The 13,014-nt window shown below is 39.6% G+C and overlaps 1 protein-coding gene across 2 annotated transcripts in view; it reads right to left on the bottom strand.

Annotated features, from left to right (window-relative positions):
- The window catches only part of si:dkey-119f1.1 (Structural maintenance of chromosomes protein 6-like), a 36,820-nt gene that overhangs the window by 16,873 nt on the left and 6,933 nt on the right, over nucleotides 1-13,014 (bottom strand). For both annotated transcript variants that reach the window (XM_034004627.3, XM_034004626.3), the window contains exons 5-10: nucleotides 12,505-12,641; nucleotides 11,936-11,997; nucleotides 11,696-11,776; nucleotides 11,349-11,450; nucleotides 9,363-9,482; nucleotides 3,620-3,718 (exon numbers count right to left, since the gene is read on the bottom strand). In XM_034004627.3, coding sequence (XP_033860518.3) covers nucleotides 3,620-3,718; nucleotides 9,363-9,482; nucleotides 11,349-11,450; nucleotides 11,696-11,776; nucleotides 11,936-11,997; nucleotides 12,505-12,641 — 601 coding nt within the window. The remainder of the gene's footprint in view (nucleotides 1-3,619; nucleotides 3,719-9,362; nucleotides 9,483-11,348; nucleotides 11,451-11,695; nucleotides 11,777-11,935; nucleotides 11,998-12,504; nucleotides 12,642-13,014) is intronic.

Below are 13,014 nucleotides of genomic sequence, written 5' to 3' on the forward strand. Positions count from 1 at the left end.
TTTCCTTCTACAGGATTCCTGCTGACCCAGACAGGAGGGTAAAGGATTTCAGCGATTAAAAGAGAATAAAAAAAAAACGAGAAAGACCGGACCCATTCGTTTGTAGTGAGCACTTCATAAAAAAGTTAATATCAGTAAGCATATAAATGGTACTTCTGATATTACGTTATTATTATTATTAGTAGTAGTAGTAGTAATAAGTCCCACTATAACACGCTTACTTGTATGGACCTTTTTTTTTCATAAATATTTATCTATACAGTTAAAACAGGATTACACTTATGCGGGTAGGTGATTCCCAGTCCTTACATAACAAAATATTTTACCGTTAAGAAAATCCATAATGCTACATTAATGATCTTACTCAACTTCAATATAAAATCACAAACCAGCCGTTTATGACTTGTTTAAAGCACAATGAAACAGCATTTATCTACAATGTAATTGTACGCGACTTGCAAAGTAAACAGAAGCCTTACGTACCTTAACCACATTAACAATGTTAATGCTGTGCTCATTTTTATAAAATCGAATTTTACTGACATCCCTGTATGGTAATAGGCGTTTGTGAAAAGCGGGACAACAAGCCAAAAACAGAATATTAAACTTAAATATTGTACTATATTATTATAATAAACGTTTGTACTTACTCCCTCGCCATTCTCGTAAAATCCTCATTCAGTTGTATTTTCTTTTCATGCGATGCAGTTATCTAAACAGAGCATGTTTTTTTTTTCTTTTTTTTTTTTTAAAGTGGATTTTTTCCCCCAGACAAAAATGAATGCATAACTAATGCATTAATTAAAAAACAAAGGCACCGTAGCCAGTTTGAAATAAATAATTTCCTCACAAGTCACAGTACTTCACACTCCCTCCAGTGTGTCCGAAACTGGCAGTTGAAACACAAGCGAGTCAGCTCAACAAAGCCTGATAGGCTACAGTAGAATTTCAGTGATTATACAAAGAAACTGGGTGGTAGGAATTTCTGTCTGTCAACCAACGATAACATTTTCTTTTTTTTTTTTTTTTTAACGGAGGTTGGATCGTCAACTAAACTCAAAAGCTGATTGGTTATTCTATCACGTAACTAAACTCAAAACCTGACTGGTTAATCTATTTTGCCTGCCTTGACCTAAGGCCAGCCCTGATGCAACACTTTCACTAACTACAGGCAACATCATAGACGATGAGCGGAATATGGATTGCGTATTATATTAAATCATACCAAACTGGCAATGGCCTACCACCACAGGTGTTCCACGGTTTTAATGCTTACGCTTTGTGGAAGTAGTTGTCAGCATATACAGTCAAACCTGTATTAAGAGACCACTCAAGGGACAGTCTAATAGTGGTCTCTTAACACATGTGGTCTCTTAAAAGGGGGCCCATAACTTATGAATTTTCTATTTGTCTTTGACATGCTTTCATGTAATTACGTCTAACATACATTGTAAAAGCCAGCAGATGTAATATGAACAAAAGGAAGTATGTAAATTAATAACATTCATTTAGATAATGCATTTACAAAACAAATTATTTTGTTAAAGTAATGAATGCTTGCCTGTCTCGGGTCACACAAAATGTTTTAAATTCTTTACAAATTTCAATGCCTGTGTCTGCCTTTTAGGTACGTGTTGATTCATTGCATCCTGAAACCAACGCAGGTATAAGCGTAAGATCTTTTTCAATTACCGCACACATTATTTTCATACTCTTATAAGTACGGCTTGAATGTTTAGGTGTTTATTTTCCTTTTAACGGTTTGCCTTTAAGTCTTAAGCCCCTACATCCTAATTATGAGAGCATTCTGTTAAATTAGCGGGAAAGAACAACACAACACGAAACAGACACATTGGAAGCTACCTAGTTCCCCTGCAAGTGCGAGAATGAAATGCAAGTTAAAGTAGCATCTGGGGGAAGTGATTAATGTCATTGCTTACTCTTGTGTTCAAATAACGAAGAAGGTGAAACAGAATTAGCAAGTCAAATCAGGATATCAAGGTAAAAATAAGAAATTAATTAATTAAAGTAATTAATACAAATACTTAACTTTGTTTAGTAATTAACAGTTTAATTAAGATATTAAAATTGGCTCAAAACACTGTCACATGAACAAAAATAAAAAGCTAAAACTTCAAGCCCTAGTTCTTTCCGTTTCAAAATGCTGTATCAGCGTCTTTCTAGTGGCGAATTGTTCAGCAGTTTTTCTTTACAAGTTTAATAACCTTTTGTTTCTCCATGTTTTCTTTCTTCCTTTACAAGAGAGAGCTGTTGTTTTATTGATTACAGATTAAAGACCGCTAAAATGGTTACCATATTCCTTTGAATTTAGGATGTACCATTTACAACAATATTTTTCTTATAACAATAGCCGTGTGTAAGGGTGCTTAATACTGTTTTGAGTCCATTGCTGGGTAAGAGAATTGTGGTTGCTGGTCGCATTAGACAGGTGGTCGCTTAATACAGTTAAATAAAAGCACAAATATCATTGGGAGGAATTTAGAGTGGTCACTTAGACCAGGTGGTTGCTAAATAAAGGTGGTCGCATGAGCAGGTTTGACTGTATAATATTCTATGATTGTCAGTAGTTAGATGCAGAGTCTGCGTCATAGGATGACGTACTCTCTAGCAACACATGGACGCCATTCCACGGAGGGGAAAGTAGATTTCTGCAATAGTGTTATCGTTTCTGCCTGACTGAGAAACCTGTTTTTACGTTTTATACGTATCATACACGGGGTCATACGCAAAAATCACTATCATAATAGACGTATCCCCTCAAGTGAACACCGCACAACCTGCATGACAGTAAATATAGACATATTCACAGACAGCAAGCTAGAAACAAGCAGCTTCAAGATCACAGCTAAGTTTTTTTTTTTTTTTTTCAACCCCGTTGTTTGCTATCTCTTTAAAATGTGTTGAAATATATTTTTCATCAGTTCCAGTTTTTGCCTTGCTTAAATAGAATGTTCATAACTTGTTTATAGTATTGTTAAGTGGCTAAAGTTTTTCCAGTGTGGCTAAAAAATGTTAAGTTACTTTAGCCACAGTGGCTAACTAAATGAAAGTCTTAGAGGGAACGTAGTTATGGTATAATAATAAAGATCTGCAACGGTGTTGGTTGTTACAGAGCTGTGTATCAGGGGCGCACCCAGGATCTAGTATCATCCGTCAACAGGGGGAATGTGCTAATAAAGTTCAGTGAAGTTCAATCTCGTCTCCGTGTCGCATACATTACACACACCAAACTAAAGAACATGCTGTCATAACCAACCCACTGAAGAGTATTGAGAGTTGAAACAAGTATTTTAAGCAAACCAATTTCTCACATAAAGGAATAATCAACAATGTTTCACAGGATTATTATTATTTTTTGGCTGTTACGCAAACTGAACACAGCGTAACGGCCTGAATACAGCACCATTTTTCCAGGTACCTTTTCCAGGTAACGGCCCGTTATGCTCAACAGCGCTGACGAGAACCCTGCAAATATCTTGTATTATTCAGTTGTTTGGTCCTACCTTTGTAAAACTACAAAGTATTATGTATTTAAGAAAAGAAAAAGACTTAGAACTTAAGACACTTTGAAAATAGGAGTAGAAAAACAAGATGTTACCTTCCACTCCTCCACTTTCTGGTCAAACTTAACCGTGCTGTTTTCTTCAGCTTTAATTCTATCCCTAATAGGCTGCACCTGCTTTTCAATCTCAGAGACCTGTTAGAAAAAAAACAAAACATTATGTTATTATCATAACCCTGGCTCCCTGCAAGAGAAATGTAACCATTACCGAATAGGTATTTACCTCCTAAAGACCCGGGGCAGGTTGCACAAAAAAAGTCTTAACTTAAGTCTAAGACTTAGTTCAAGTCCAGCGAAATTGGTCTAACGTAAGACCTTGAGATAAGTCTGTTGCACAAAGCAAAACTTAGCAGGTCTTACGTAAGACTGGGCTTCAGCTACTGTTGCTAAGCAACGAAGACCGGTTATTTTTTCGAGTGTTTGAAAAAAAAAAAAAATGTCTGGCAACGGCAAAGTGAAGAAAATTAATTTTAGCGAAGAAAAATCGGCAATTGTAGAAGAAGCAATTATTAAAAAAGAAATAATATTGGGGAGGTTAGGGGTGTCATTAAAAAATTCGGACAAAAATAAAGCCTGGCAAGAAATTACTGGACGGGTAAATGCCATCAACCCAGCCGTAAATCGCACTGTAAATGAAATTAAAAAAAAATTTGAATGACTGCGGGGATGCTGTGGCTTCTGTTAGTTGCAGGCTCCAAGTCATCTTTTAACATTTCCACTAAAGTTAATACATCCTCATTGTGGAAATGCAGTCTTTCAAACACAGCAATGTTATTTAAATTCTCTAAGGGATTGTGTCTGTCCTTAAATACTCTTTTCCCTACAAAATGCACTTTCATTTAAAAATTCAGCAAAAGCTATTAGTGCTGCTGCCATGTTGGCTTCTATAGCAATAGATACTTTTTTTCTATTTAAGCCTGGTGAGAGGGAGGCTTCAAAAACGACTTAAATTTAAGACCAGGCTCAAATTAAGACTTTTTGTGCAACAGGTCTTATTTATTTTGGGCTTAAATTTTAAGTCTAAGTCCGGCTCCTGAATCCTAAATATTGTACACCAAAGCTGCCCCTTTGAGCCTGTGCCCTCCCCTCCCCCCCCGCCGCAATCATGTACGCAGCGACCTTGAAGGTTAATGGTTACATTTCTATTTTAGGGAACCAGGGTTATGATAGTAACTTAAAGTTCCCTTTCAAGTACGAAATGTAACCATTACCGAATGGGTGAGTGTACCAAAGCCAAAGACTGCAGAACGACTGGAATGCTACAAGGCTGAGCTGAAGGCTGCTCTGTGTGTTACCATTTGGAACCCCAGTAACAAGTAGCTAGGGTGAAAAAACTGAGGGAGAATTTCACCTCTATGACTGTGTTGTAAGGGTCGACTGTGAAGCCACCTGTCACAAAGACGGCCGGAGTGGGTGGCGTCAGACCAGAAGCAGGAAATAAATAAACAAAGACTTGGAGTTTTGGTGAAGCTGAGCACGTGATCGCGCACAGCATTTAATAATTAACACAGAACAGAAAATAAAAGGGTTGAACAAACACAAAACACAGGGCACGGCACTTTCGCCAAAATAAATAGACAAACATAACGCACTACACAGACAAACACGATGAGCAGATTTTAACTATTTACTTTTACAATTCCCTCCGTCTCCAATCTTGTTCTCCACTCACCGAACACACAACCCTGAGTGAAAGAAACGTGCATCTATATATACTGTTGTGCTGGGATTCAATTACCAATTAATTATTCACTTGAATCCCAGCACCTGAATTAATTCTGTGCAACCCCGTGCTCACATATTACATTTAACCAGCACGTGAAGTGATTTGTGCCCTCCTCGTGCCTAAATACAAATCTACACTTTTTAAATACACGTGAAACACAGACCCGTTTATATCCTGTGTACCAATGACTATACACCAACATTTACACACGCACGCAACACACAAATGCACACAGGGGCGGGGCACATTGCCACACCACCCTTAACACTAGTTCCAAAACCAGGGTTTTGAGGAGCCACGACATTCAGTCTGTAAAACCTAGTGAAGGTATGGTGAGAACACCACCGCATTGCATATGTCAGATGCACCCTGGAATAAAGCCCAAGAAGTTGCAAGGCCCCTGGTGAAACAGGGAGTGAGTTTTTCTGGAGGAGGCAAGTTAGCCAGTTCATATGCAGTCCTGACCGTGTCTGCTATTCACTTGGTCAGCGGCTGCTTAGACAGGGCTTGACCATGGGACTTCGCCACATAGCAGACAAAAAATTGTTCGGACTGCCTCCAATTTTTCGTCCTGTCAACATAGTAAGCCAGGGCCCGAACTGGGCAGAGCGTATGGAGCTGTTGTTCCCTGTCAGACAGGAAAGGAGGTGGATAGATAACCTCCAATTCCACAGACTGGTTGACAGATTGAACCCACGAGGCAGACATCACATCTGGAAATGCCGTACTTGTACCCGTACTGGGAAAGCGTGGACGCTGCCCTTGCATTCTGCAGGGTGTCAATAACCCTGTTGTAAAGTCCCAGACGGCTCACTTGCAGCCGTTCAGGAGCCAGACCCAGAGCTGCAGGCTCGATGGGTCAAGATGCCAGAAGGTCCCCTATGCAAGACTGAGCAGGTTGCTGCACGTTGGCAGTCTCCACGGCTGGCCACTCAGGAGCTGCATCAGGGTTGAAAACCAGATTCTCCTGGGCATATATAGGGGCTACTAAGTCCTGCTTGATTTTTTCCCACACACAATAGGAGCGGTGGGAAGCCGTAGAACAGCTACCCTTGGCCACTGGTGTGCTAAGGCATCTATTTCCAGCAGTTCCCCGCCTCTTTTTACAGAGAACCAGAGGGGACAATGGGTTGAATCCTTGAAGGCAAAGAGGTCTATCTCTCCTCTCCCAGATGAGGCTCACCACCTCGGGGCAAAGCCTCCACTCTGAACTGCTGGGGACTGCTCTTGAGAGGAGGTCCGCTGCCTAGTTCGTCACGCTGGGCAGATAAGCTACCCGCAGTGTGAGGAAGTTCTCGTGCGCCCATAGCAAAAGCTTGCAGGCCACAGAGACTTGGCAACCGCAGGCCACCCTGGTAGTTGATGTAGGCCACCACTGTTGTTTTGTCTGTGCAGACAAGCACGTCTCCCTTGAACCTGCAAAAAATTCTGCAAGGCCATGTAAACTGCCTGCAGCTCTAAAACATTGATGTGGAGACCCTTCCATTGAGGGTTCTACACACCTTGCACGCCTAGGCCATTCCACACAGCACCCCAGCCCATGCTGGACACATTCGTGGTGACAACCTCCCTTCTGCTGAAACCTTAGGTAGAGGTGGGGCACTGTCATGGACCTGGAGTCCAGGCACACTCAGAGATAGGAGGCTGTCTGGTTAGGTGTCAGCTGGCTCTTCGCATGATTCACCGTAAGGCCCAACCGATGGAGGTGGCCGGTGACACGTTCCGTGCAGGACTCTGTCTGTGGTCGTCCAGATAATTGAGTACTCTGACACCTTTGAGTCTCAATAGGGCCAAAATGGATTCCATGCACTTTGAGAAGGGTACGTGGAGCTAAAGAGAGGCCAAATGGCAAGACAGAGAACTTGTATGTTGTTCCCTGAAAGGCGAACTGTGCACTGGTTTTATGGGGATGTGGAAATAGGCGTCTTTGAGGTCCACCGTGGTGAACTAGTCGCCTGGCCTGATTGACTGCACTGTCAAAATTTTGAACCTCCTTTGGCTCAGCTACAGGTTTACCTGCCTGAGGTTGAGGGTTGAGCTGAGGCCACCATCCCGTTTTGGAACTAGGCAGTACCTGTAGTAGAACCCTTCCTCCAACTCGAAGGGGTCTATCATGCGAATAGCCCATTTTAGCAGTAGAGTTGCTACCTCCTGAGACATCTGTTAGCTCGTCCAGCTGTTGTGGCGAGGGTCTGTGGCTTATGGAAAGGGACTGCAGCAGCTATGACTGGTAGGCTACCAAGATACTGTTGTAGTTCTCTAACCTTGCAGCGAATGCCCAGACTGAGTAGGCCTTCTTGAAGAGCACCTCAGAAACCTGACACTGCTTGTTAAGGCAGGCAGCATCCTTGGACAGCAGAGCCAAATTAGGCGCCTGGCCCAGGACAGCAATGGTCATCTCAACTGGCAGAAAATGGACCAGGCCCATCTCTTCCACATCAAGCACCCTGTATTGGGAGCTGTTGCCGGATGGTCCCACGAGGATTAGATTTCATGGGAGGATTACGGGAGAGATAGTAGGCTCTTCAAAGATGGATTGCCTTGTCTCCCCTGCCATAGGTCAGGGCACTTGTAAAGTTGCAGTGACCCTCCTGAGAAGCGGCATGAGCTCTGCTGACAGGGGGAGCTCTACCGCTGGGGACGTGCTGTCTGACCCCACGTCCTCAAACGGGAACATCAGTTCCTGATCGCCATCTACTCCGAGTCTGCCGATCGCCTGGAACGGCAACTCTTCTTCCTCTTCCGAGGGGAGGGGAAGGAGAGGCAGAGCTCGAGGAGGATGATGAAGACCGTGAAGATGGTTTTGAACCTGGGCTACCTTCCCGGGTGCGTTGTCTACACTCCCTTGGTGCAGAGCCATGGAGTGAGGACTCAGCAACCTCTCTACGAGAGAGGGATAGAGAAGAGCGCTGTGCGGGTGTCAGAGACGCAGAGCGCTCTTTAGAGCTGTGGGACCACATCTCCAGGAGCTTGGAGAAAACGGCACTAAACTTTAACTAGCACCTCCTTGGTATACTCTGGGCCCAGGCAGGAAGAGCACCCGTCATGCTTGTCCTCCTTAGGCAGATTGGCCTTGCATGTCTCACAGGGATGGAAACCAGGCATGATGCAAGGTGCAAGCAATGCAATGTACAGTATATAGTTGCTGCCTTAATATGCTTATATATGTTGGTTGACATCCCTTATTCTGTTATTACTTCTATTTATTTATTTATTTATTTTTAAATTGCTTTATAGGTGCATATAGTTAGTTACCGAAATCTCAGTCAACAACTGAAGACAGATAAGAGGCTAATGTTGTACCACTTAATTTACACAATAAAACATAACCTGGTTAACCATACTGATGGAATATCACATGCTTAGATGACAGATATGGTTGCATTCTTGTAGAACTTAAGGATAAAACAAAATACATTGACAAGGAATTGCATTATTATGTGATAGTTTAGGATATTCAGTCATTTTAAAACAGTAGGTAGGTGTTTATTTTTTTTTTGATAATTTTTATATATCATTATTAGTCGAATAAACTGCTACCGAATAAGACCATTTTGCTACCTACTTTCCAGGCAGGTAGCAAATCCTCACTACTGCCTTAAAGTTAACTTCTAGCCCTGTGTGTAAGGACTTATAGGTAATAAGAAAAAATAAAATAATAATAATAATAATAATAATAATAGCATTAGTAATAAAACAAACTTGAATGAGATGGATGAAGTAATTGTATCAATTAAACATGCGATTAAAATCAAGATTATATTTTTAAATCGCGAGATTAATTGCAATATTTTTATTTCTTTATTTTTAATCGCTTCACAGCCCTAGTATTAATACAAACATCATCAACGTGATTTATTATCATAGCCATTGCATATTTTTGGCCAACCCTGATAGCATAAAATAATCTTATTTATTGATACGATTACAAAAAAAGAAATCATACAATTAAAAAAAAGATACATTCATCAGTTATATCTCACATGAAAAGCTGAGCAGGAAAAAAAAAAACCCCAAAAACAAGGATAAGTAAATAAGGCAGACACTTCTTACCACTGCCCAGGCCATTTGATGCTTCAATTCTTCTAGTTTGTTCTGCATCTCATCTAGAGATGCCAGGCTATTGTACCGGTCCTCTTTCTCAGAACACTGACGTTTCAGGTCTTCTAAACTCTGTGACGAAAACCAGAATCATACTTGACCGTATATTTAAGTACAGCTATGGCCAAAAGTTGTGCATCACTCTATAAAATGAACTCATTTTGCTTCATAAAGTCAAATGAAACCTGCCAAATAATGTTACATTAACATACTGAATTACACCGTGTAACAATTTTTTATTTTTTTTTGGTTCCTGGGTAGTAAGTGTTATTTCCTAATTGCTTATGCCTCAAAAGTATAGAAAATGGCTATTATTCCCCACAAACTTTGCTTTTGTGACCAGGACAGTGATATTTTGAAATTTACCTATTTTCCAGAACATTCCAGATAGATTCAGTGCTGAGTAAACTTGGAGTAACTTCTAGAACTTTCTAGAACTTTCCAGTAATATAAATAGTAGTATAAATACAGGGGCCTTAAGCCCACCAGTTCAGTTTAGTTCCAGCTGCCTAAGTGGATACATATCTGCATTTTTCTGAGATGGCATCAAGGTCATAGGAGACTTCAAAATGGTGGCATTCCTGATGGGTCTCCAAGGCGGTTTTACCAAGTTTCCCTGCTATCTTTGCCTTTGGGACAGCAGGGACACCAAGGCGCACTACCACAGGCGGGACTGGCCACAGCGGACCGAGTTCTCTGTGGGGAGGAACAACGTCAAGTGGGAGCCACTGGTGGACCCCCGGAAGGTGCTGATGCCACCACTGCACATCAAATTGGGCCTTATGAAACAATTTGTCAGAGCTCTAGATAAGGAGTCGGCAGCCTTCAAGTACCTACAAGACTTCTTCCCTAAGCTGTCTGAGGCAAAGGTCAAAGCCGGTGTCTTCGTTGGACCACAGATAAAGAAGATCCTGGAGTGCAATGAATTCCCCAAGAAGCTCACTAGTAAGGAGAAAGCCGCTTGGAACAGCTTTGTCGCAGTGGTTTGGGGCTTCCTGGGCAATCACAAGGCCGAAAACTATGTGGAGCTGGTTGGGACTCTGGTGAAGAACTACGGCACAATGGGCTGTAGGATGTCCCTCAAAGTCCATACCCTTGATGCTCATCTTGATAAATTCAAGGAGAACATGGGAGCGTACTCGGAGGAGAAAGGCGAGCGCTTCCACCAGGATATACTGGACTTTGAACGCCGCTACCAAGGATAGTATAACGAGAACATGATGGGAGACTACATTTGGGGGCTGATTCGTGAAAGTGATTTACAGTATAATCGTAAATCTCGAAAAACTACTCACTTCTAAATCTTTTGTAGCCATTTTTGTATTACTTTAGTATAAATACATGTTAATTTGGATTCATATGTTGTTTTTTTCTGACTTTATGTGAATGAAAAGACACAAATTCGCCCGTTTTCTCATTGGAAATAGGTAAATTTCAAAATATCACTGTCCTGGTCACAAAAGCAAAGTTTGTGGGGAATAATAGCCACTTTCTATACTTTTGAGGCATAAGCAATTAGGAAATAACACTTACTACCCAGGAACAAAAATTGTGTTACATAGTATACCGCATATAAAAACTGAAATTGAAAAATGTGACATTTCGAAATGCATGAAATACTAGTATTATGGTTTCCGGTAGACTTGATTACATTATGTTAAATAAAAGATCAATTATGTTCATACATACACATTATTTTTTTTTTTTTAATTATGTCTCAATCCTAAAATTCTAGGTGACGCAAAACTTTTGGCCGTAGCTGTAGGTAAGTATCTTTTATGACAGTGACTAAGTTTAAAAACTGCCAGTCAAAATAATATTGTACCCATGAGAGGGATTGCAACTACCGGCAATTCATATTAAAAGTTACATATTGTAGCCAACAACATAATTCTTTCCAAAAAATCTAAATGTTATAGATATTTTTCTGGAAATTACCTCGTCATGTTTGTCAACCTTCTGAAGTGTAACTGTCTTTGTTTCCATAATATAGGTATAATCTTCCTTCATTTGTTCCAGCTGAGTGGCTTTCATGAAAAACTAAAATGGATTTAAAAAAAGCATCTGAAAAATACATCTGACACAAGCAATGCATAGCATATTTTATGCGGAAGCAATCTATATTGAAAATAAATTGTAGCAGTTTAAAAATATATTCAACTGTAAATTCTAACTATAAAAATATTTGATTTAATAACAGTTTTCATTGACCCAGATTAGCATTAATCTTGGACTATGTAAAGTAGTGTTAAATCATTAATTGTTTAAAACGTGAGATGACATACTTTGTATTTGTCACCTTCCCCTTTTGACTGTAGAAAATGTTTGCTCATTTCTTGGGTTAATATGGACACTGGATTATCCACCTGTAAACAATTAAACACATTTCATGAAGTTTAACATGTATCTTAATTTGTGAGATGTGGAGTGCATATTTTAAAGTTTTCATAGTTGTAAAATGTAGCAGTTTCAGAAAGTAATAACAATTTCAAAAGTAATTAAAAAAAATACCTGAATGCATTTACCTGAATGTTGAAATGGTCCAGTATTGAAATAAGTTCCTCCTTTTTCATAGACACCACATGACCTTTTAAAAAAATGGTTTGAAGGTTTAAACAGGAAAAAAATACAAAAAACAGCAAACTTCTCTTTAGTACTGTACTTGTTTCTGTGACAGGTTTCTTGCAAACATAGCTGTAGCAAGAGGTCAATGTGAAATCAACATTGTTTTTAATTATAATTTACTACATCTAATATCTGCATTCAGTAACACCATCCACAGTAATTCTGAAAATAATCAATCAGCTGTAGAACCAAACACATACAGTGCATAAACTTGTAAAATCCATAACAGAACATCATATCCCTGTATGCTTGTTATAATACCCTTGTAAAATATGTCTCCATCTTTTAGTGTGATTTAATTTTATTTTCAAATAACACTCATAAAAGAAAGCTTAGATGGAATAGGTTGCTGTGAGTTAGTGACTGTGCTTTACTTGATTAAATCCAGTTTTTAGAATTATAATATTAATTATTTAAAACATAAAAAATGATGATGATGCCACAAATGTTTTGAAGGATAAAAAAATACCTATTTTGCTCTTTAATTTGTACGATCTTACTCCATCACTGGAAATTCTTTGGTCCACAATAATGGCCTCTCCGTACACATCTGGCTTAAATGCATCTGGTCCTCTGTTACGCAAAGTTATTGAGACATCTGCAGAGCTAAATGGCAATGACAAATCATTTAATCAGTCACATATGTGTTAACACACACACACTCACATACCAAGGATTAGATTAGCTGTTAAACAGTGTCTTGTCTAGTTAAAACAAATAAAGTACAGTAATAAGGAACATTGAATTGGCTTTCATATCTGTTTTTTGTTTTGTTTTGTTTTTTGGAATGGAGGCCTAAATTTATTTACACCAAAAACACCACTGCTGCTTTTTTCCATGTTGTTCTACATTACTAAAATGAAAATTAAACGTATTTTTATATGGTATTCTGTAAACAAATGTGTAGTTTGTGGCCAAAATAGTGCATGCAGTGGGTTGATGTCTGAGTATTTCTGAAGACTACATTACTCACTGTACT

The sequence above is a fragment of the Acipenser ruthenus genome, chromosome 5, assembly GCF_902713425.1.
Source record: "Acipenser ruthenus chromosome 5, fAciRut3.2 maternal haplotype, whole genome shotgun sequence".
Classification (NCBI taxonomy): Eukaryota; Metazoa; Chordata; class Actinopteri; order Acipenseriformes; family Acipenseridae; genus Acipenser; species Acipenser ruthenus.